Source organism: Fringilla coelebs (assembly GCF_963513975.1).
Source record: "Fringilla coelebs genome assembly, chromosome: 3".
NCBI classification, from domain to species: Eukaryota; Metazoa; Chordata; class Aves; order Passeriformes; family Fringillidae; genus Fringilla; species Fringilla coelebs.
This window is the reverse complement of record NC_140030.1, coordinates 87,241,389-87,266,954: the sequence shown is the minus strand read 5'-3', so window position 1 is coordinate 87,266,954 and position 25,566 is coordinate 87,241,389. Positions and strand designations below refer to the sequence as shown.

Below are 25,566 nucleotides of genomic sequence, written 5' to 3'. Positions count from 1 at the left end.
GAACTTTGTCTTACATATATATTTTAAGTCCACTAGGACTAGAGTTCTACTTAACAGCCTAGTTTTTCAGGCATTTTGCCTGGATGTTGTTTAAACTGTTGTAAAGCTATACAAGATCCCATAGACTGTTTTCAGAGATAGAAGGTTTTCTATGTCAGCCCCTTATGATCTCTTTGTAAACTTCAGTATGAAAAGAAGGTGGTTTCTAAAGAATGGAGAGGCATGTACTGTACTCTAGCTCTAAAAATATTTTTGGCACAGCAAAATGTGAGTTGGAAACTCTTTTTCTGGAAACCTCCTGAGTTTTCAAGAGACTAGTTCAGTATTGTATCCTTTTTAATGTATAAGAAACAGTCTTCACAACAACTGCCTTGGATTATTTTCAGTTTAGCCTCTGATTTATGTTTTGAAACAGTGGAATATATCTGCCTTCTTGTATCTCTAGCCTTTAAGGCAACAGGACAAGTCACTCAGTTATTGGAGGGAAGTAGGAAGAGTATATTTCCATTTTGCAGATTATATTTAATAAAATGGATTAAGTCCTTCAAAAGCATACATATGATGGTCATGAATATGGAACTGTGTTTCACTAGAAAATGTCAAATTTGCACCAGCAAGACATTTTTCATTAACATTGTTAAAAAATAGCATATGACAGTGAGGAAGCAAAGCTAGAACATGCTGAAAGACAGCAGTTCTGTGATGTAATTCTGCCTCATGTTGTCAATCTTGTTTATCATTGTATTTATACCAGTTCTTACTGACATATGCAGACAAGTCAAACATCTATGTGTGTGTATATATGAGATTCCTGTAACATTCTAGTTAAGATGACTTTCAGTCAATCAGTATTTTCGATAGTAGCTAAGTGTTTGAGACATTTGACCAATTCCCTTCTAAAGCTTTCTGCCTTGCATCCAAGTTGGACTTTCTTATTTAATATAACCTTCTAGTAATTATTTCTCCTCCTGTGTGACAAAGGCACTGAGGAGTTGTATTAAAGCCTTTTCTTTGTGATTTGCAAAAAGCTCTGTAGGAAGTAAGATTTCCTGAAACTTATGCTGGAAAGCTTCCTTATTCTTAATGTTTAATTACATGTTTCTTGAAATAAATCTCATTGAAGTAGCTAAAAGATGTGTCCTCAGAGGAAGTCGTTGACACTTTCACACTTTTGCCTCAGTCTTAGAAGCCCAAGCCTCCTGTGCATAGTTAATGTCCATTTTCTGCAGATCGGTTTCCAATGTCAGTTGTCAATGCCAACAGCAAACCATTCCTCTTCCTCCCATCCTTCCAGTTTTGACATAAGCTGTATTGTCAACTTTTCCTCCCTTAGGTCTGGTGAAGAATTCACTGAAGACAGGGAAAGGTGACATGAATTTACCAAAGGCTGAAGAGGAAAGACTAGGCTGAGAATGTATTGTGAAATACAAGTGCTCTTCTTACCTCACATCGCCACCTCATAGATTGTGAAATCTTGGTAGATGTAACAGTCCCTCATTCTCTTTTCAGAGATGAGTGTGCTGTATCTCTGTTTTCATTTAGAATTTTGGTAGAAGGTCATGGATCAGGGACTGAATTAGAACCTCATTCTATCAGTCTTTGTGCATTTCACAGTCAGTGTACTGACAGCACTGATTAATGTTAAGTCCCCCCTCCCCAATTTGTTCCCTAATAAGTGAATAAATTATTAGTGAACAAACTTAGTCTTTGCTTTTGGAAATAACAGTGCATGCAATCTTTAATTATAATTCTGGGTGCTAAAATTGTATGTTGTGCCATATTAGATGTCTGAACACAAGGGAATAATTTCTGAAACTCAGTCATATTTGCAAAAGGGCACACGTATGTCAGTGTTTTAGTTTGGATCAGAAATTTATTTATGAAGTCCATTTATCTGTCATCCCCACTTCTTACATTGTGATTCACATAACAGTTTTGCACATTACCAACTGAATCCTTTCCCACAAAACAAATGTTTTACATAAATAGACCTGACTGTGCTTCAGCTGCTAATGGGTGCTCAATCCATTGGACAAGATTAGAACTAGATTCCTGTCCCCATGTTTGTAGAGTTGATTCTGATCCTTGGCACTGTGTTTCATTCCATGCGTTCACTACTCCTGCTGTGCACTAGCTGCTTTTACTAAGACAGAACTTGTCCTCCGTTGTTTTTAAATGTGATCCAGAGCTTTGTATTTAGGTACAAAATACTGCTGAAGAACCTATTGATTTTTAGTAAGGCTGAAGCTGCTTTAAAAACCCAGATTGCTTCAGAAAATAAATCTTGGGCTGCTGAAGTGGCATTTGCAAAACTACTGTTTCTTATGGATTTCAGAAACCGCCCTGTGCCACTCTCCCATTGGTCAGACTGCTTTTGGAGCTTATTTTAATCTTAGTAATAAGTAATATTTTGTTTTAGTTGATGGAACTGCAGCAGCCATGCTCGCAGGAAGTAAAGTTGGGTAGGGACTGAAGAATTCTTTGGTACCATTGACCTGGGAGAAAGGAGCACAGATTTTAAAAGTTTAATCAGACCCACCAGGTTCTGTTTCCTTAGTGCAGACTTTTCTTTGTCTGAAGTGAGAGCTTCTCAGTGATACAAGTGGGTTGCAGATTTCTTTGAATAATTCAGGTGTAGGGCATCTGAAACATCTTTGGGCAGCTTTTCGGAGTCTTGCCACCCTCCTAGTTCAGAATTTCTTCCTGTATATAATCTAAGTCTTCCCTCTTCTAGTTTAAAACCATTGCCCCTTGGCCTGGCTTTATAGGACCTGGTAAAAAAATCGCTCTCTGTCTTTCTTAAAAACCCCCTTGAAATATTAAGAAGGCCTCCCTTGACCCTTCTCCAGGCTGAAAAACACCAAATCTCTTGACTTTTCTGTACAAGAGACTCTCATCTTCCAGCCCTCCAACCATTTTCATGGCCCTTTTTTGGATTTGTTCCAATGGAACCATGTCTTCTGTTGTGGATGCCAAACTGCACACAGCATTCCAAACTTTGTGGTAGCTGAAGATGCAATCCATAGAGTGGGAGGTGGGAGTCACATGCTGTTTCCCAGTAATGCAGAGGCAAAGCTGACTAGTTGTAGAGTAATCACATCATTTCCACAACATATTGTCTGTTCTTTCTGACTACAAACTGAACATTAGTCAAATGTCTTAACAGGTGGAAGCTCGAAGTTCTAGCTTTTCCATTTACAGTTTAATTTGAGGGACAAATGGTAACATTTCTTTCAGTCTTTCTTACTGTGTGACATCTTCAGAATTGCTCTGTAACTTAAAGAATGGTAGTTTCCATGAGAAACAGAATATCAGATTTTTTTTCTGTAGGGATGTTTATAGGTATGATCAAATCCTTTCTAATGTCTCCTCAAGCATTTTTGTTTACATCAATCTTGGTTCTTTAATTTTTTTCTAAATTTTCTTCCTTTGTTAACTTTATCCAGTATTTTTCAGCCTGATTTAAGGCTACTGAGAGTGATGTATTTTTAATAGATGCTGCATTTTACATGAAAGTCCATGTCTTAAAATTTATTGTTTAAAATACAATTTTTTTGATAAGTTTTGTATCTTAGAGTAGGTTTTGTGGCCTAAGCAAGTACTAATCTTTATGATTAGGCAATCCTAAAGATTGCTGTTCCTCCCAAATGCACCTAGTATTCTGAATTACTGTTGGAAGATGCAGAAATACAAAAGGTCTGATCACTATAGCTGCTGCAACAGATAATTTACTTACAAAATTTCACTCACTGGCGTATTGCAGAATGCAAAGAAACTGGTTACATTTGCAGGACTTGCAGAAAAACACATCTCTTCTTAATAACTTTTAAGAATACTTGAATTTCACTGGGTTTGTTGCGTTATTATATATTACTTAGTAACCTCCTATTTTGGAGCATACACTGACTTGATGTATCAATTCAGATACATTCATGGGTGATGTTTGCTGATGGATTAACTTCTCATCACTTACTTATGCTGTTGATCAATAGCTCTCAATTTTAGGACAGGCAGAACAAGAAACAAGTGCTATGGAAAATGGGAAAACCTAAGAACCAGAACAAGACAGCCAATGCATTTCTAAAAACCATCACTAGGTTTCCAGATGTTTTGCATCTGAGAAAGCCATGTTCCTTTAAGCTCTTCCTCTGTTCCTGTTGATCTTGATCATATCTTATGATACCCAAGTATAACAAGAGCTTGATTCTTCTCTTCCTTTTCTGGTTTGAGGTAGGAATTAATTTATACATTGATACATGTGTGTGCTGGGCAGGATTCATTAGTCAGGCAATTAGAGGCATGGAAGAAGGGCATTAGTGGCTAATGCCACATCTGAAGTAACCTAAAAGTCTGTTGTGGTCTCCAAGATGGTGTTTTGTCACAGAGCTGTAAGTTTGGCTGCTGGGGTTCTCTGTTCAACCTGCAGCATCCTCCTACGAAGATGGTCAGTGGGTGTGTACATTCTGTACACATTCTGTACCTGAATCAGAATGTGATTGAGGTCACTGCTTGTAGCATTTGCAGCAGTCTGACTGAGGGCCTGTTACCTTCTTAGTATCTAGTTAGTGTTTGACCCCTTCTCCCAGCCCCCTTCAGTGGCATGTGTAAATAAAGAATGCTTCAGTATTTCAAACAAAGGACTTAAAATAATCTTTAATAAAAATGAATTTGAGAATTCGTGTCAAAATCAGCACATGCACAAACACACAGAGATTTCCATAGTGTTTGTGCTCCCAGTTTGAATACTCTATAGATTTATTTATTTGATCTGAAACATTGAATTAATGCTTAAATGGCATTGTCTCTTGTCCTACAGCTACTCTAAAGAGCACTCAGGATGAATTAAACAAGAAAGCACTGCAGGCTTTGGAGAGGTGAGTAGGAATTTTGCAGATACTCGCTTTGTGCGTTTTTTTCATTAATTCAGAAAAATTTTTCTTTTTATGTTTTTTTCCTCTGTGTAAGGCTTCCGTGCTGGAAAGTTTGAAAACAGTTCATTAGATTTCAGCAGTAGTCTGTCAAAACCATTTTTGTGATGGCTAAATGCAGTGATTATTTGATTGAATATCCAAGGTAAGAGTACTGTTCTGCCACCTTATAAAAAAAACCTTAGCCCCAAATTAGCTGCAGTGAGATCTACAGTGCTGGGAGATGCAGCTTCCTCACATGATGCCAGCTGGCAGACGTGGAAAGTTAATTTTGTCTCAATTCCTGTGTGAAGCAGGCTTAAAATCCTATTTCTGTCATGGTGGGAAAGTACCTCCACCATCAGGGTGTAGGCAGCTATGGGGTGACCTGGCACCAGGGCACCTAGGGGAGGGAATAATTGCTGTCCTAATGAGTGTTTACATCAGCTGTTGTTGGAAGAGGAGGTTCCAGAGCTAGTGGTACAAATCAGGCACCACTCACCTCTCCTTCATCCCTATATTTCTGGGAAAACTGATACAATGGCTCCGCTCTGGAAGCAACTGTGAATTACGCTCTTGTGCAACTACACTTGAGACCTCAAGTACAACTGCTTGATTTAAAACCTTTTTTTGTCCATTCTGTGGGGTAGAGCATTAAGATGTGAGCTTCCTGACTCTGTTACGATTAAATTACACCACCCAAATGCACTAGGTGATGTTCAGGCAGTTATTTACATTTGTACAATTACATTCACAATTTACAACCCACTGTAAATGTAGATGCCTATAGACTATAGATAGCAATTAAATGGAAGCTTATGTGGTCTAAGTCTTGGGCTGAAGGGTCTAATTCTGAGTTTATTGTGCTCATAATTACATAAGTGAAGAAAACTTGAGATCTCTGGTATCTCAAAGTACAGGTTTAACATTTTGAACAATTTTAAAGGATCTTAGCTTTTTTGCTGGTGCTGACCAAGAACGAGCCCAGCATGTTTGTCTTAAACTGGTTTTTTCGTGAGTGCAAGAACTGAAACCACAGATACAATTCTGGAGGTCTGAGAAAGAAAGAAAACTTCTAAAAGCCATTTATTCATTCACTATTTGGATGAAGAGTGCACTTTTAAGTCACACCAGTTTGTGGATTCCAGTGTCGAATGTTAACTGCTGACCAATTTTAAGGAATTGTGATGCTGCACTGCTTTTAAACTTCCTTGTTTTTTATCCTTTGGCCTTTCCCATTGGCTGTGACTTGTTTTTGTGGTATCTTAACTCTACCTAGGAGGCAGACAAGCTTCTAGCCAAACATTAGTTACTCAAACGTCAGCCAACAGGAATGTGACAGTGAGCTGATTACTAGTGTTTTCTAAATGCCCAGGTTTGGTTTCCTTCCTTTTTGTACCTTCCTTGTTTTTTGCCTTTTTTTGAAAAGCCTGTATGATCTCTTAGGCCATAGTTTGGCCTGTAGTCATCTCTGTAAGGGGCCTTTTCAGCTGGAAGATTGCACCAAATGTTGCTCTAATTCCTTCTGAGGAAAATGAGCAGTAAAGTTACAGTCCTTTATTTCTTCCCAAAAGCACCATTTATTCCATCTGCTATACTCTTGTGAACTTTCTCCTATTATTTATTGCTGGAGAGGCTACTGAAGGTTTCACAAGAGAGACTTTGTAAAGATGTGGCTCACCCTGTCTAACGCCTGAGGGCAAAGCTGGGTTCTATCTCATGGAGTTTTGTTGTTTGTTGCAATTTTTTGGGGGGGTTGGGGAGTTTTTTTTGTGGGGGGGTTGTGGCTATTTGGGTTTGGGTGGTTTTTTTGTGTTTTTTCAAGTGGAAGGAGAAATTAGTGACTCACCTGTACTAATTGCATGTTGATGTCTTTGGCATTGCTTCAGAACACTTGAGTGCCACCTTGACTTGCAGAGTTACGGGACATATTCAGTCCATACAAAATTAATTTGTTCTAGAGCCATTAGTTATAAAAATCAGCTTCAAAATCTTCTCACTCACAGGCCAAGATGGTATTTGAATAGTGGCTGCTGGTGTGTGGTTTGTTTCCTGAAGGAATTATTTTATTGCTACTTGTTTATTATTAGCAAATCAATAGTTTTGGCATGGTTTTTAACCAGCAGTATTGTCAGCCTGTCGTTTCTCCCTCATAAGGACATTAATTGTGCTCACTTTGGGCCTGGCAGTGCAGGTGCAGGTTTCCCTGGTGTCCTGGAATGCAGCCCAGAAAGAGGTCAGGAAATGTTAATTGGCTATGAGGGACCTTCCTCTTCCCCATTTCTCCATGTGAAATGACTTCCCTGTGCTGCAGAGCTGTGAGTGAGCTCTGTGAGTCACAAGGGGAGAATCCACTGGTTCCTGGAGTGGGCTGCCAGGTGGCATGAGCTGCTGCCCCACCTTTCCTCCTAGACTGGGTTCCCCAAGACACTATCTCAACATTGCCTTGGTTAATGGCTTCTCCACAGGCTTGGAAATTCAGACTGCAGTTTTGTGCCTAGCATAGTCTGAGAGGGGACACTTCTGCCCAGGTCGTCCATCCCTGTTCCCTGCCTTGTATAAGACTTGTTAAGGGCCTGCACATCTGGTTCTGGAGACACTGCAGCCTTCTCTAGCCAAGGCTTCAATTCAGTGTAGGGGCTGCTGCCTGCTGTGGGCTGGAAGGGAATATCTCAGAGTCCAAGCTTGACAATAAGGGCCTTGGTGTTGGTCCAGGCGCAGCTCCTGTCATCAAATCATTCCTCCCTCAGTGTCTTCCCTTTCCAAATTAGGAGTCTGCTGTCAAAAATTAAACTAGAAGCTGCAGGGTGGAGAATGTTTTGTGTGTTTGAGCCCCAGCTTGTGTCACAGGCTCCTCTACATGCTCATAGTGACTGCTTTTTCAGTGTTAATCTAACCCTCTCTTAATGTTTGAAAAGTGGCTGTATAGGAACAACTTAGACAACTATGTCTATCACCTGAATTACTTAAAATAATGCTTTGATAGGTTTTGTTATGCACTCAGAGCTACTTTTTCCATATTAGTTATCCAAGTTCCAAAATATTAAGTGGCATTTAATAAAGGAGCATGTAAGTTGTATAACATCCTGGCAGCTGTGTTTCTCATACTTTTTCCTGGGATTCTGACTTAGCCAGGCCAGCACTGTTCTGCTTTTTGTCTAGTTTCAGTGTGTTCCCCCATTACTGGACTAGTTTTCTGTGGGGGAAGACTGGGTTTTTTTCTGTGCTTATGTGACTCATAGTGAAGGAGTTCTGCAAAGTGCAATCTAACAGTCACTTTTCTTTTTGTCTTATGTGGTCATCCTTAAAGAGCACATGACCTGGCCCCCGAAGATCACCAGATCATCCTCTACCTGTCACTGCAGCTGGCTCTTGTCAGACAGGTATGTGAAATATTTGGAAATCACTGAGTCATGGGAGGGTGGAAGGACAGCCCAGTTGAACAAGACCCAGGCTTGCTAAACAGGGTCCCTTCCTTTCTGCATTGTAACCGGTAACAAGCAGTCAGAATATGTTTATGTAAAATATTTTTTAATTCTTACTCTAAAAATAATAATTCTGTAGCACATGCAATGGCCTTCTCCAGGGAAATGTGTTCAGCTCTAACTCCTGAGCAGTCTTGGAGCAGCCTTGTGTGTGTGGGAAGAGCGAGGTGTGTTTGTTGCTGTTCCCTGGTGTCCCGCTGTGTCCCGCTGCAGGCCGCTCCAGAGGCTGTCCCGTTGTGCCCGGCTCCGTACGGTGCCAGCTCGCGCGCTGGGATCGCTTTATTCCAAACTTGGGCACGTTTGACGCCCGGCTTTGACGCGTGCTGGAGCTCTGCAGCGAGTGGGATTAGTTGGCATTTGAATGCTGCTGCAGGTGTTAACTCATAAAAAGGAAGCTGATCAGAAAATGCTCTGCACTGCCTTTCAGAAAAAAAAACCCCAAACCAACCACTTGGGTTGTGCTTTATTTTTCTGCCCCTTTTTATTTAAATTGGGGTGTTGTATTTCTCTGTCCTTTCTATTTAAAAGCTAAAGTCTTTATTGGAACAGCTTCTGTTTTTTAAATACCTCTCTAGCTAGATTTGAAATTTCATCATTGTAGTTTCTTTCTTTGGCAGGCCTTCTGCTTGCTGCAGTTTTCTCTCCTTAATCTACACTACAGAGTTGAACAGTTGGGTATTTCTTACTTTCCTGAGCTAATTAGGGGAGCTGTGTGTTCATTAGGTTAAACTAATTGTTCCAAGAGAGCACCCTCTTGATAATGTCACTTTTGTAACCCTTTCATAATGAGAGCAGTGTGCTGTGAGCCTGCAATAAGAAAGGATAATTAAAATGGCTTATTTAACTTTCTCATCTGCCTACTAGCTGCTTTATGATGCAGTTTGCTCAGGGTCTTTCATTAAAAAACACCCAGCTACCCTTTTTTCTCTCACAGCTTTTGCCTCATAGGGAGATGGTCTGATTTGCTGCCTCTTCTGCTTGCCATGAGTAAAGAATTACAGTTTTTCAGCTGAAATATCCTAAAAAATGAAATGAAGATTTTTGTGGTCATTGATTTTTTTTGTTGTTTTCACTGTTACTGACATTTTACCTTTTTTTTTCTGGTTGCAGCCTGTCATTGCCATGTTGTTTCATCTCTCTTGTTGCTTCATTTCCTTTCCCTCCTGCTCTTTCCATTCAGTCTCTTGTCCCCGTGTTCACTTTCCCCTTTTGTCTAGTTCACCTGTGTGTTTTCATCCTTGATGTTGTGCCAGTCGCCTCTGCTCCCACAGCTGTGTGATCTCAGTGTGTTGTGTAGTGTCAGCCTGACCCCTGCCATGGTGCTCCTGCTCTTCTCCCATCAAGTGAGATATAAATCTTTAACGCATGCTTGGACAGAGAGGAGATACCTGAGATGTCTTTATTTTTAGACTGCTGTAAAATATCCTGCTCTTCTTTTGCCAGTTTACTTAATGATAAACATTTGGTAATGCATTTTTAATATCCTTAATTATTTAAAGTATCTAATATATTCTCTTTCTGATTAACTGAAAGATAAATGATACCTTCTTTGATAGATTGCACTAACTATTGAACATCACAGTTAGGACTTTCATCAGGCAATGCTATAATACCAATAAATCAGGCCTTTTCTACATAGTAGGTTATAGTATAATACCTCAATGTTTTTCTCAACAAATAGGCCTTTTTGTTTCTATAGTCAGAGTCAATAAATGAGGTAACTGTACCCAGCATTGAAAAATATAGGTATCAGCTTGCATAGATAAGAGAGTGTTTTCATGGAACAAAGCAAGAGAGACAGCTGACCAGTAGAGTGCCAAGCAAAGCTGGAGCAATTCATCTTCCTTGGAAGGCTGTAAAGTATTTCCAATAGCACTTGTCTCTGTCACCACTGGGCAAGGCAAAGGGGAAATGGAAAAACATAGGCATCCCTCTGACATAAGATGAGGATGTGACAGAGGAGGAATGGTTATAAAAGGTTCATGCAGGGTTGGCATTTGAAACCACCAGCAACCAACATAAAAAAATGATGATAATGAGCTTTGTATGTGTGCGTGTCTTAAAGACCACTGGAGTCACTGGGAAGACTTGGAGTGTCTACGTCAGCCCCAGAGTGTTTTAGTGGCTTTTTCAGCCAAACACGGTATAGAATAACCTGTTCTGTAAGCAGGGTCTCTCAGTCTAGTTTTCCCCCTGAGCTGAAGTGTCTGGAGGCCAAGGTCTGTACCTGCTGCAGTGGATATCTCCACCTGCAGTGCCTGGCAGCTGGCAGAGCCCAGCGACAAGTGGGACTTGTGGCTCCCCATTCACAGTGGCTGGTTCGGCTGCTTCTCCTGTTTCTGTGGTAACAGCATTTGGATCAGCAAAAACAAGGTAGAATGAACATTTTAAAGCTCACTGATTTTAATGCATTGCCTTGTTTTTTAAAAAGCAGACCAGTTTCTATGGAAATGACTCTCTAGAGTCAGCAGCACTCTTGTTAATTTTAAGTGTTGAATCCGGTTTTTTTGGGGGTGGTGGTGTTTGTGTGACCTTGACTGCCATGTAAATCAGTATTGAATATGTAAAAACATATATAGGCATCATGCCATTTTAATACTTGATTAGATCTAACCTTTCTTTTCATGAAAATGGGAAGGGAAAGATGGCTAAGGGTCAGCAGCTGTGCACTGTAAGTCTCACCAGTTTCCTGTGGACTTCCAACAGACCTCAAATTTCAAGTGGCACTATCCAGAAAACACCTACTTCCTTCCCAAGTGTCTGGATGTACAGCTAAGATAAACATCAGTTAATAGACCAGAGAAAATATTTCACCTGTCTTGCCCAGTTTTTGTTTGGTTTCAAGGAGGAGAGGCTGCTGTCTGCCCAAAAGAGGAGCTCTGTTTTAGGAAGTATTCAAGAGGGGGTTCTTTCAGTGACTCCTTGGATGTAGGTAGTTCTGGTCTGTCTTTTTCCCAGACCACCAACTGCCTCCTCTGCTGAACAGCAACATGCTGCTTTTCTGCCTACATCCTAGCCTAGATTGTTTCTGGTGATCAAGAATGGCTTGTAGGAAGAACTAAGTAATAACCCATAGGTGTATACCTACTTTCCTGAGGTTCTGGTGAACTGTAGCAAGTCTGTTTTCAATGGAAACTCTTGCCAGTCAGTAAAGTTTTCGCCTTTCCATGCTATAAAAAGAGATGTAGTGGGTAGTTGTAATGGTTAATTAAGTATAGCTGTCAACTGATGTGAAATTATGAGGCCTGAAAACTCCTCTTAAGGGTTCCTGCTTCATTTACCATTTAAAATATCCAAATTCATTCCACTGAGTATTTTTTACACTCCCTCTATTTTCCTTTTTATACCTGTAATTGTGACATACCAGCATTGTTTTTAAGGAGACACATAGCATTATTGAAATAAATCCTAATATATAAGAGGCAGCCTAAACACTCCATATTATGGCATTATTTTGGTAATGCTGCAAGATGCTATTTCTGGCGTATTGCAGCATCTTTGCTTCCTAATCAGTGTGATGTAAAGATACCTGTGTGCCATGCAAAGCATGTGGTATATTTGTTAACAGAATGATAAATCAGGGAACTGTAACTTGTTCTAACTGTAGGCCCTACTTAGACTTGCAGTCCAGCTGAAATAAGATTATTTTCAAGTGCAGTACTTGTATGGAATTTTAAACTGGCAGCCTGCCTGTGATAAAGCCCTGACATTTCTGGGTGCCATCTGGGGTGGCACCAGCTTCCATCTTTCTCAAATTATATAGTTACTTAAATAAAAATATATCTTTCAAAAGAAGTTTTGTGTTGACTGCTGCCAAATAGCTTGCTTTTGTTGATCTATAAAGTTAGTTTGTATTTCATTGCATCTGGTCTGTTGTAGGTTGTTGTTTCACATAATGCTTTCTGTAAAGACATAGAGTTCATATTATTTTTGTCCACTGTTTCTAATTATGCAGCAGTACTGTGTAGACTAGTTATGGTGTTGCAGCACTAAGGAGTCTTTTTGGACTCAAGTTAATAAATTAGGTGCCAGGGAAGCATGATTAATTTTCAAAGCCAGCCATTGCCTGTGATTGTGATGGTACTAGAGGGAAGCGCTGAAATGAGATGTAACCATTGCAGGGCCCATGCTACAGAACAGAATTCCTTTAGATGACATTTCTTCCAGCAGTATATGGCTGCCTCTCCAGCAGACACAGGTTTGCAGGTGTGACCACAACTCACCTTTTGCTGCTCTATTTCATGTATGTTGCAGCAGAGTCAGAGAGCTTCTTGGATGGCCACAGCCTCTGTTGGGGGTGTGAACCTACCTGCAGTTTGATCCTAAGTCATTTTCAACAAGTAAAGTGAAGTCTCAGTTTGCATATTCTCACACAAGTAAGGTCAAGTGCCCCTACAATTTTGAAGTCCCTCAGTAAAGGCATTAGTTGCAAGTGTTATTCTTTGCCTGATTCATACTAGCAAATTAGGATCCCCTTCCCAAGTCTTGATCATAGAATAGTTTGAAGAGGCCCTCTAGAGATCACCCAGTTCAATCCCTACTCAAAACAGGATCATCTGGACCAGGTTGCTCCAAATCTCCTCCAGTTGTTTGATTTGCAGGTTTTCTTCTAATGAACTTTTCCCCAAACTTGTATTTTCTTTATGAGTACTTGTGCAGCTCTGAGACAGAGAAATAGAAAGAAATAGAAGGGGTTTTTAGTCCTGAGTGCAAGAAGTCTTGACAGCAGCTTTGTTTTAGCAAGTCAAATTTATATACCTCCGGTATATCTACTGAAGAACTTTGTTGACAAGCAGATCTGGGCCCACCACTGTTTGGTCCTGGCTCCAAGTTGTGTTGTCATTGCTAGAATTTTTATATTGTATGAAAATGTGTTCTAGTAAACTGCTGAGGGAACATGGGTGATTAAGCCAACGTGTTTACCTTTGCAGTAGGCTTTAATAACACATGTAGTTAAAGTAGCTCCACTGACAAGCAGTAATTCATTAAAGCTGAGCAGTCAGTCATGTATCCCAGTCTGAATCCAAGCCAGGACATTCAGCAGTTTTGACGTTGTGGGCCAGATGCCAGTTTGGGGTTATGTCTGGAGCAGTCACACTGATCTCCAGGCTTGCATGGAGTCACCAGTAATACAGTAGTTAAGTACCATGGCTGATGTGTGCACAGCAAGAGAGAAATGTTACTTGGACATTTGGATGAAGTTGTCCTATGAACAGAATATACACTGCTCCCAGAAGGATACCTGGGCTTTAGGTAATCAACAACCTCTGTAGTAGCTGCAGGCAGTGTCATTGTTGCTTTCCTTAGTTATGTGCTGCTTGTTTTTGTGAGAGGTCTGTGGAGGCGGTGGGAATTTGACACTGGGGGTATGTCGGGGTAGAAAAAATGTCTGTAAGGCTTTGCTAGGTGGGAAGTTTTCATAGTAGAAAAGAAGGGACTACATTCTCCATCTATTAAGAGAAGGAGCAGGAAAGCATACATGAGGAAAAGAAATTTTATACACTTTTATGCTTTGTTTCTGCAGACTTCCAGAACTACAGAAATGCAATAATTTATGTAGTAGTCATTTCAGACACTAGAGAATCTTAAAGAAAATCCTCTACATAAAACTTAGCAGTAAACAAATGAAAGAAAATCTGCTAAGTTCCCTTTTGAACAGATAGCCTAAAATAGTGTACTGGATCACAAAGAGCGTGTGATAGACTTGCATTCGTTATAGATGTTAAGTTTTCTTCCAAGTGAGACTTGGTTCTAATAACATGCTGCTGCTGTGACTGTCAGGACTGCTCTTTACATCCCGGCTTGCAAATATTTATTTTTCTGACGGCATTTTAAATCTTGACTCTCTTACCCTTGAACGTTCAAACTTCATTTTTATTTTCTTGATCCAAATGATGGAAGGCTTTGTGCAGCCATTATGAGAGACAAAATGCAGCAGAGATGTGCAATGCTCACCCCTAGGTGAAGAGACAGCCACTCATCCTAGAAAATGGAGCTGAGAGTTGGGCATCTGTGGTAGATATGTGTACATCATAGAATGCCAAAGGATGAGGGGGTTGATGGGATCAGGTCTGCTGCTCTTGTTTATAAGCAGTGATTTAGTAATGCTGCAGACTTCTTTCTCTAGAATATGTGGGTTTTTTCCAAGTGGTGCAGTCTGTTAATTTTGGCAGCCTGTTTTGATAGTAGAAGGTGCCTAAGCAGAACTTCTTCAGAATTTCTATTTACTCTATTTGTTCTTATTTTTGAGGTATAATGTAGGACTGAAAAAGTGATGTGTTCTCTTGTTATTTCTACCCCATCTCCTTTTAGATTTCAGATGCTATAGACCATCTTCAAGAAGCCCTGCAACTGTGCAAAGATGACATGAATTCGCTTCATCTACTGGCCCTTCTCTTTTCAGCTCAGAAGCACTATCAGCATGCACTGGATGTTATCAACATGGCTGTTGTAGAATACCCAGAAAGCTTTAGGTAAGAGCTGTTGCCTGGTGCCAAGCATCCAGTCAGGAATGAACCGCTCACTAGCTGTTGTTCTCAGTTATACACAAGGAGCCTGTTAAATCACAAGTGTTACAGGTGTGTCACTCCCCTCCTGGGGAGGGTATTCTTTTACTTTGTCTTCACAGTCTTTCTGTAATCCTTACACCTGCTTGCTTTTCCAGTATTTGTCATCTATATTGTGCTGAGGGTGTTGTTTTCTGTAGTTTTTTGTATTTCACTTTAGATGTGGAGAGATGAGGGTGAGACAACTATGACAGTGTCTGTATCACAACTAATTTTATATTTGGTCATTCCCTGGTTAAAACCAAATTTTTTTTGCAATGACCGTTGTTTTGATGCTCATCTATGACACAATTTGCTGCAATATGACAGCTGGGGAAAAAGATCAGTTGAAAATCACAAGCTGTGATAATGTATAGCTGAGAGGAAGGACAATTTGCCTGCCTAGGAGTAGGTTTGAATCAGCACAGACTTCTTGGAGCCAAAGGCTTCCACTGTTTTGTGTTTGACTCAGACCCTCATCCATCTGAGGGAGGTAAATTGAATTCCCTGCAATTTACTGTCATGACCTTTCAAAACAATGAATTTGTCTGTTCTGTGCAAAAATTAAAACTACTGTAGTATTCGCTGGTGATTTCATACTAGCTGAGTTTCTCAGCCAAACTGCAGAAAATCCTATTGCATTGCTGGAAAACCAACTTTTATTTGGAATTGCCTGTGCTTAAATAGTGTTCTAAACCTGTGCATCATTGCCTTTAGATAGCCTGCATTCTCAATGGCAAGAGGGAGCAGCCTCCACAGGTTTAGTCCAGGAGCTGAGTGGAATATTGTCTAAACAGAGCAAAGGCAGGTCATAGGAAGATTGAAGCTGTGTAAATGTGAGCGTGAATGCTTTAGGATCTTTCAGCGCTGTATCAGCATATAATGTTTTTATTGCAAACTACATGCTGCCTGTGTTTTTGAGGTTAGTTACTTTGTGTATGTGAGGAGCTAAGACTGCACTTCTTTGAGAATGGAGTGGAAACTAGTAATGGAAACACTCTTAAAATGAAGCCAGCTTTGCTCTTTAGATTGTGAACATAGGTATGACTGAAGCAGGAAATAGCCCAGTGGCTGCTGAATTGTGTTTTAGGGTTTTAAAGTAATAAACAAAGTAAAAACCCCTCATACAGTCAAAGGTCACATTGTACAGTTGGAGATCAGATGTTTGTTGAAGACTACAAAAACACCTAAAGATACACAAGACAGAGGAAGAGGTTGTTTATGTCAGGAGAAGAGTGTTTGCCTTGCCTGATTGACCAACTGGTCCATCATGTCCTGGATCTTTCCCCCAGCACTTACTGATGATTTATGTTTCAGGGGAGAACAAAACATCAAAACATGGCAAGCATTGTATGCAAAGTAGCTTGGAGGGCTGCTGGGTGGGTTCCTTTGTGCTGTCTGGTAATCTGATTTCCCCAAAGCTGAAAAGACTATTATCTCTTATGTTTCTGTGGGTGCGAATTTTGATGTGCACAAAGACCTTTTGCCAAGGAGTAGCAGAATTGGAGAATTGGCTGGTTTTGATAGAAACAATTAGTATTGGTAGTGAAGGCCCAGGTTCATGCTTGCTCCTAGACACAGCCTTGCTAAAGTGTGTGCCCTTAGAAGGGCCCCTCTTTGCTCCTTGCACGCACAGGGGTGTGTAACAAGGCTGACAGTGAGACTCATTCACAGGTAGGCATGGATGGAAGAGTAGGGGCTGGCTTCTTGCCTCTGCTGTGTGACTGCCTTGTCTCCATGTGGGTCTTTCTCTTAACCAGCCAGCAAATAAGTCATGAGTGAGGGAATGGAGAAAGAATGTCAGAGTTGCAAGGGAAGAGAAAAAAAAAACCTTAAAAAAATAGAATTAAACAAGTGTTTCTGAAAAAAAGGAATGGGAATCCAATAAGGAGGGGGAAAGCAAAAATAACAGAGTACATCTATAGTTTGTACCAAATTTGGAACCATTTTAGGCATTCTAGTGCAGTTTATGCTAGAAGGGCTTTACTGCTTTGTGAAACCTCTTTGAAGGGACAAAGACCTGATGCTATTGTGTATCTCCAGTTGCTACTGCCTTATAGAAAAATGCTAATTTTACTACTGTATGGAATGAGTATAAGATATTTCATGTAAATAGTGTAGGCAAGTTCAACTGCATGATTTTAAAGCTGTATTTAAAAGTGGTTGATTATTTTTCCCGATTCACATTTATATGAACCAGGCAACTGTGTAATGTGGTGCCTGGGGGCTCCCTTCCTAGTGACATCTCTTTTTGGAAGCACAGTTTGATGGCATGTATCAAGAAAAGATGATGAAAGCTCCATTAAAGGACCTTAGAGCTCTGTAGATGGCAGGAAAAAAAAAACCACAGAAGCATTACCTAGATGTATATCCTAAATAAAAGAAAGCGTAAGATGTAAAAAATTAAGGACTTAACTGACCCAAACTACAGCCATCTCATCCTATTTCCTTGGTCTCTGTATATAATTAAAGTGAGTTTGTTGCTGCTTTTTTTGTTTTATATTAAATCCTTTCATTACAAATTTTAAAGAAGAATTTTTTTTTAGGATAGTTCATGTAGTTGGCTGTTGGCTGAAGCAGTTGGAAAAAATATACTGCATTGCTCAGGTAACACACAACAAACATCCTTCAGCATGAACTTCGTGATACTGACCCAAATATGTCTGAAAGTGCCCCTTGTTCATGTGTTAAACCTTTACTGCATATTTCAGAGGTTGATGTGGTGTTCAGGGAGCAGGGATGTGAAATGTAGGCACTGTGAAAGATGCAGTGGTTTGGACTGAGCTATTGAAGAGCTGGATATCCAAAAGGCACAAAATGAGCCTAGGAAAATGACTTCTTGAAAGGTGGCATGTATGTAGTAACAAATTCATTACATTCCAGTCAGTGAATGACTGAATTTGAACACTTGATTGTACTGTCAAGCAATGACAGAGGAAGACTTCATAAAAGAAGAATGAGAGCCAACTATGCTGAACATATTGCAAACTGGGCTGAGCCAGAAGAAATACACTTGCCATGACCATAAAAGATAGAAATAGCAACCTTTGCATGGAAAGTATCATCTGAGAAATTGCTGACACCTCTCTCTGGGGTGAGACTGCCCAGATAAAACTCAGTGATTTTACATCCTGTCAATGATGGTATGCTTTTAAAAGAAGCAAATGAATGTAGTACCAGCAGTTGGCTTTGGCGTATATATATTTTTGAAAGGACTATCTTCAGCACATTTGGGTAAGAGGACTCCTGTTAGTATCAGATGTCTCTCCTCCAGGTCAGTAATGCTAATCATAAGCCTTTCTGAAGATGGGTTCCTGTAATTTTTTCCCAGCTCAAAGGCAAGCCTTTGGGGGCAGTGTTCTACCTGAGTCTGGCAGTGATTACCTTCACAGGCTTGTCTCAGGGAAGGAATAATGTTAGTGAACACTCCTTTGCCCTCCAGATGATCTTCTTAAAGTAATTCATTGTTTATTTAGAAAGAGTTTTGCTTTTTAAAGTCATTATCCAGCTCACTGTTCCACGCAGAAGTCCCATGGGTCTAGTAGCCTGCAAAATCCACCACAGGGCTTAACATGCTCCTTTATTTTCAGCTAGTAATATTTCCTCCTTCCAGTTTTGCTTGTATAAAAGTGTTTTTTCCTTCCTAATTCAGCCCCTCTTCCAGATTACTGTTTTGCTCTCTGGTCATCTTTTAGCTTTAATTGGTTAGCTTCCAGCAGTGGAGAAAAATGAATGCCTATACCAAGTATAAAGTTGGAAATAGCATATCAATTTTATGGATACTCTGTTGCTCCCAGACTGCTTATCCAAACCTATTCCGTTGTTCACTGGGTAGTTTCATGTCTCCTGGATGGCTCCCCATTATATTAGAACAATACAGTCCTCTTGCATAGCATGTCACATCATCTAATTTTTGCCCAATGTGATGGTGAATACTTAGTTAAATGTTCGTGTCTCTGTGGCAGTTCTGCTTGTTGCACAGGGGTTGTAACTCTCTTACATGAACGGATGTTAATATTCCTTCTCTTTCTAGACTGTAAGTCACTATTCTATTGCTCTCAGAGTCTGTAAACTAGTTACAAAGAGAAATAACAAAACTTCTGGGAAGCACTGCTGTTCTACACATACATAAAGACTCAAAAAGAAACAGGTGGGTTGGTATTCTGGAGCAATGTAGGTGTCAAATGCAGGTGCTTTTATTCTACAAAAAGCTAGTACAAAAGTAATTACTGTAAATGGAGTGAAAAAAAGGCTCAGAATGCCAATAAATATTAAATATGTATCTTGGAAAGTGTTTATTAAAAAGGAAGTAAATTCTGCTTGGGGAATTGTGTGTGTTGTTTTGGTGTTGGTGTTGTTTTAGGAGAAATGGTTGTTGCAGCCTGCCCTCAAAATATAAAGTTCTCTTCTAGATTAGAAGTGGTTTACTGACAGAAAATGTCCTTGATTCCATCACTGCTGCGTTAATTTCATTAAGGCCACGTGAAGTCATTGTCTGGCAAGATTTATTTTTCATAGCCTGGTGCTGACTTACTGTGGGGAGAGCTGTTCTGTGGAATATAAGCAATGCCATTTACCAGGTGCTTCCATTTGCCTCAAAAAACCCCCTCCAACCCAGGTGTAAAATCAGGATCTCAAAATGCAGGATTAAATTCTAGTTTGAATTCTCTTTCCATTGCTTGTCAAGCTATTTCTTGGGTGTTGTAAATAAACAACTCGTGCCTTCTTTGAGCCATATGTTTTTGGGCACTGGTAGAGTCCAGCAGTGCTGTTGACACTGCTGTAGATCTGTGTTCTTGCCTATCATCTTCATGGAGAGCACAGAGTCAGTTGTCCCTCAGTCAATGATTTGCCCACCTTTGTGTAGTGGCTGATCTACACTGCCACTGTTAAGCGAAGATTGTTGTGCCCCCTACCCCTCCCACCTCACCCCCAGGTATTACAGCTGTGCATGCCCTGGAATGGTTTTACCACTTTTCTCATGGAAGTGGTGGTGGCCTCTTAGCCTTTGAGAATCAGATCAGCCCATTTATATGATTCCAGTTCATCATTAGGTGGGAGGCAATGAAGTCAGTACATCTTGGTGAGAGAGCAGCTTGCTAAAATTGTCAGAATACTGTTTTGTTTGAATTCCTCAAGGGTGTAAGATCTAAAGCAAGGACAGATTAATATTTTGGCTGTAGCATTTGACCATGCTGGACAACTTTTATAAATAGGATATTCAAAACTCTTAAGGGTGTAGCTTTTGTAAGCTGACTTCTTGTAGTGGTGTGTTCACGCCCTGGCTGGTGAGGGTGACCCAAAAATGTTTTTATTTCTCTATTGACACCCCAGACAATAATACAAAGTAATAAAAAATGGAAGAATGTACTTGATACAACAGTACTGTGCTGCAAGAATACAAAATGTGTTAGGCTTCTGTGATTCACTAAAGCAATGGAGATGTGGTGATGGTAGGGTTGAGCTGGGGTTTTTGCTGTAGTAACCATGAATGTTTGGTTCTGTCTGTTGTTTATAGAATTAACCTTAAAAAACCTTGGTGGTGATATATTACAATAATTGGGACTATTCTCTGTAAAACTAGCAATGATATTGGGTATTTGTATCGCAAATATATGAAGGAAGAGCTTTAAAGTAGTCTCCTGACTTGTATTAAAGATAACACAGATACCTAGAGCTAAAAAAATAAAAATAAAAATCAGGACGTTCTAGGGTGCTTTTTTCTGGTTCAGATTTATTTTCACACTTCTGGCACTGCCCCCCTCACCCCCCATGATGAAGAAACAAAATGAAATTTTGAGTTACAGTATCCAAGATTGGATTCCTCTTTTGGCAGATTCAAATTGGCATATGCATGCTTCTCTAAGTGTCGTAGTCTGATCTAAGACAAAAATTCAGCAGGTGAGCATGATAGCCTTTTATTCATCAGCTTGATGTGGTGGAAAGAAATATCCCCCTAGATAATGTCTGTCTGTACCAGGAATGGATTTGTGTTAGTGTACATATCAATCCATCTTAAAATTACAGGGCTGGATTCAAAGGTAACTGGTGAGAATTCCATTCTCTCATAGCATAGGGTTCAGGATATGAATAAAAGGAGTTAAACGGAGCTTAGAGAGTAAACCTACTGCAGACTAATTTTCTTAGTAAAGGAAGGAAGGAAGGAACAGATAAGCAGTTTTCCAGCCTTTACAGTAAAAGGTTCAAATCTTTCCTTTGGATGAAAAGTTAATTTTATTTCATAATAACTTTTTCTCTAGTGTCTGAGTAAAGGGCTACTGCCTCCATGCATTTAAGGCCTTTATAGTAAGCAGCAGTGCTTCTAGATGTTTGTTTTGGCATTGCAGAGGTAACACTAGTTATGCAAATGCAGACATAAGGAATTTAAGAATAGATTCAAAAATACAGGACTAGTATGGTTCATTTGAGCTAGAAGCCACAGGGTTCTGTTCTTCAGAGCTTTGTATATCTACCTTACCAGTGAGTTAGTCCCCCCAACACACACTTTGCTCCCTACTAGGGACCATTTTCTTCTGAACAGCAGAACAGTATGTTCTGCTTTATATTCAAAGGAAGTGTTTAAGAGCCCTGACTGTCTACCCTGGATACCAGAGTATATTGAAAAATAGCGTGTGTGTATTATCTGGGCAGCAGAGTCATTGTCAGTAGGAACTTTCAGAAATGGAGTTTAGCTATAGTATGTGCGTATAGGGGTTATCCAAGGTGAGAAGGGACTTAGTGATTGAGAGCCCTGTGTTTCTACCAGGTGATTTTGTGACCTCCAAAGGTAGACCTGGGTCATGGAGATCCCAAGGAGAACTTAAGGCATGCTTGCTGCCTGGAAATCAGAAAGAGAACCCAAGAAGAAAAGTGGTGTTGGTGTGGGAAGCCCAGCTCTAAACTTTCCCTTCCTGCTCTGGGGCTACACAGGTATTCAGTGAGGCTGAATGGGGTGCCAGCTTTTGTTAGCAAATTCAGACAGCAGTTCTGCCAGAAAACATGATTTTGGAGGCTTCCTGAACTCCTTAAAGGCACTGTCAATAAACAAAATACCTGGCTTGTCTTGTTTTTTTCATTGCTTCACATCTAGTGAGAGTGAAGGCTTTGAAAACTTTGCTGTCAAACATACAGATACAATAACCTGAAATTGTTTCCTGAGCCTCTCAGAAACTGATTTACCAGGGAAGTATGGGAAAATATTTTCTGAATTTTCTGAGACTTTTAAAAGGTCTCAAATGCAATGATGATCCAGAGTCTTTTTTTGTTGTTGTTGTTTCTGTTGGGAATTGGTTTTTGAGAATAAAAATTAGAATTCACTGAGAATTACTGTTTATAATCATTATTGAAAAACAGATTCTGAAATACAAAGAGGCACAGATGTTATGCTTTGCAAATTGTTTTTCAGTGCAGGAAATGACTTTCCAAGAAGTCTGCAGTGTGGTCAAGCTATGTTGTCTTGAGATGAGTAGAGTATAATGCTCTGATCACTCAGTGAAAGGGGTGGCTTTTTATTTCCAGCTGGAAATTTCAGACTTGAGTGACTTCTGATCTAATGTCCTAGGAGTATTTATTTATCTAATGAGAAGAGCACAAAATGTTTTGATTTGTATTTTCTTCAAAAAGAAGAGGGAGGGAGATTTATTCAGATGTTCTGAAGAACTCACCAGGGAACACAAACTAAGTATGGTAATTTTTCAGCCACAGATGTGGTTTTTACCTTCTGAAAACAGGGAAAGCCCTTGCTCTTCACGGTCTTAGAAATATTTGCAGTAATTGGCAATAATTACATCTTAGATGGTAAGTCAGCTTCTCTTGCCATTGTCATTAATTTCTGCAGAACCAAATATATAAGCAGGCACAGTCATACTACTTGATATTAGTCACTATTGTTGTTTACTTAGTATTTTAGTCTCTGTTTGTAAAGGAAAGATAATGGTAAATGCAGGTTTTATCATGGAGAGGAAGATTGTAACCTAGAAGTTCTGTGTTACCAACATGTCTTGGAAAATATCGTGACATATTTCCTATTATGCTAACATTTTACAACAGGGAAGAGATAATATGAATAATTTTATTTTTCCTTATTCACTTTTACCTTGAATTGAAGCTTTCTGTTTTGTATGTAGTTTGGCATTAAATTTGCTACAAGGCTGTGTTTTAGGAGGAATAGGGAATATCAGGATGGAGTGCTAAATGGCCTAATCAAGCAATGCAGTCATTAGCAGAGTTTTTTTCCTACATGTACCATCAGAAAATTCAACCCAGAATTATGCAAGTATGACATAGAATTGTGTTTTTGAGCACTGTGGCTGGACACGTGAACTGTTGGAAATTAATGCAATAACCTCTATTCCATATGTCTCTATCAGCTGGAGAAGTGGCAGGAGGTTGATATCTAGCACCTCAAGTCAAGTTCATACCAGTAAGCAGTTGAATTGAAATTCATAGTGAGTAGACTCCTGGACATTTTTTTAATACAATTTTTTTCTTTTATTTTTTCCTTCTGCAGTCTGGCCATTTGTATCTGCCATCTGAGTGTTTGTGATGACTTGAGATTTTCCTGTAGTTTTTCTTGTAGTTTCTCAGGACAAGGTAAATGTCTTTCCATTGATGGCAGGGTGTGTAGTGCAGTGGGGGTCTGAACTCAGCTGGGAATATAGATATCTCTGCAGTCTGTGTAATGAACAGGAGAGTTGACCAGTTGGCAAGGAGCCGTGTTGCTGAGTGAGAGGAAGCCCTGACTCCTACCCCATGAGTTTCATCAGTCAGCCATTTTGTGTGATCTTCAAAATGTAGGCATTTTCTGTATCGGGAAGAAAAAGGTAAAACTCTTCCTCTTGACATTTCAGTCATGTTTAAGTGTGCAGTAGTGCACAGTAGGAATGATGTAACCCAGCATGAGCCAAAGGGATACAACAATACAGCTGTGAGGAGCAGCTTTAGGTGTTCTCCAGCCCTGCACAGACCATTGCAGCAGAAGTGCTTTGAGAGACCAGTGGGATGCAGCATTGCAGAATAGCATTTGAGGAGAAGAATACACAGCATCTCCCACCCCTAGGTGCACATGCCAGGGGCCCCACCAGGAGTGGGACTCCCTGCCAGACGAAGATGCAAAAATGACAGATGGGCACTGAGTAGCCTGGATCTCCGAGCTTTTGCAAGGCAGGTGTTAAGAATGAGTACTTGAGGCAGCTTAAAAAAGCAGCAGCAAGGGTATCAGTAAAACTCAGATTTCTCAGATGCAGTCTGATTTCAGTCACATTTCACAGTGCAGCCTCGAAAAGAGGTGGGGATGCTCCACCACAACAGGCAAAGCACTGGTGGTAAATAGCACTGCATAGCAGCCAAGGACTCTGAGAGCAGTAGCATCAGGGATTTTCCTGGCCTGCACAAAGCAATCTCCAAGGCTTAGATGCCCCATGTACTGTGTTAAAATAAAGCTGACAGTAATGTGTGCCTCAGGAAGCCGCTGGTAGGTGGCATGGGGCCAGTGTTCATTTAGGGTAGATCATGTTGCTGCCATCCAGCTGTGCTGATCTCACCCCTGGAGGATTTTTAATCTATGTGGGATTGCTTTAATCTGTGCTCTTCCTACATCTCCAGAAAGAATGGCTCCTGAGAGGGGGAGTGCTGAGACTTTAGCTGCCTTTGAGCCACCACTATAGTGCTGTTCTGTAGTAGGATTTGTTGAAAGCTGTGCACAATAATATTGGGAGTTTATTGTTTGGAAGGATTTGTGGTTTGTTTGGTTTTCTTTGCATTCACAGTGCTTATATGAATTAGTGCTACTTCAAATACATTTCTGTGTAAAAGTCAGGATGCATGTACTAAATTATCTTATCATGAAAAACATTCTTCTGAAACTAAACTGGATGGTACATTTTCTTGTTCATTGCTCTGCTGTTAAAGCAGATGGAAATGTCTGGAGTCTCCTTTGTTGCCAGGGGTATAAACTATGTCCCATCTTAATCAAGAGGCTGCACATTGTCAGTTTGGAAATGCCAACTGAAACAAGGTTTTTGTTTTTCAAGTCCACTTAAGGAAAAAAATATTCAATATATATGGGCTCTTTGGAGCCTTCACACCAGATGATTTTCAAACATAATAGGGATTGAAGCCTGCTCTACTAGCAACTCTGGAATTATGTTGCTTCTTTTTCTGTGGCAACCAGCAATTGCCTGCTGCTTCGCTGGCCACCTGCAAACGTCAGGGCTTCCACAGCAGGGGCATGGTCCTGTGCAAAATGCCTGTGGGGAACAGGAAGGGAGATCCTGCAGGATGATATCCAAATTTGTGTTGTGCAGGGCAGGAAAACTGGCATTCGAAAGGCTGTGATCTTTGGTGTTATTTTCCTTCTCCATACTACCCTAGACAGGGCATATCTCTTAGTTTTGGCAGACAGATTTTATCCCCCATGTGTAAGACTGCTTTTGAATGAAGCCCCATTACATTTCTTCCAGTTGGGGGAAAAAAAAGAAAGAAAAAGCAAAATACATCTGGATCAAGACATTGTTTTAAAAGGTTTGACTGATAGGGAAAGAAGGACAGCAAAGGAAGCTTAACTTAAGGCTTACCCTTTCACTTAATTTCTGGGGTGTTTTAGAAACAAACATGTTAAACTTCTGCAAT

General features: G+C 40.1%; 1 protein-coding gene across 3 annotated transcripts in view; it reads left to right on the top strand.

The window, feature by feature from the left end:
* TTC7A (tetratricopeptide repeat domain 7A) overlaps positions 1-25,566 on the top strand; it is a 167,910-nt gene that overhangs the window by 65,211 nt on the left and 77,133 nt on the right. For all 3 annotated transcript variants that reach the window (XM_084201685.1, XM_084201687.1, XM_084201686.1), the window contains 3 exons: positions 4,817-4,874; positions 8,218-8,290; positions 14,705-14,865. In XM_084201685.1, coding sequence (XP_084057811.1) covers positions 4,817-4,874; positions 8,218-8,290; positions 14,705-14,865 — 292 coding nt within the window. The remainder of the gene's footprint in view (positions 1-4,816; positions 4,875-8,217; positions 8,291-14,704; positions 14,866-25,566) is intronic.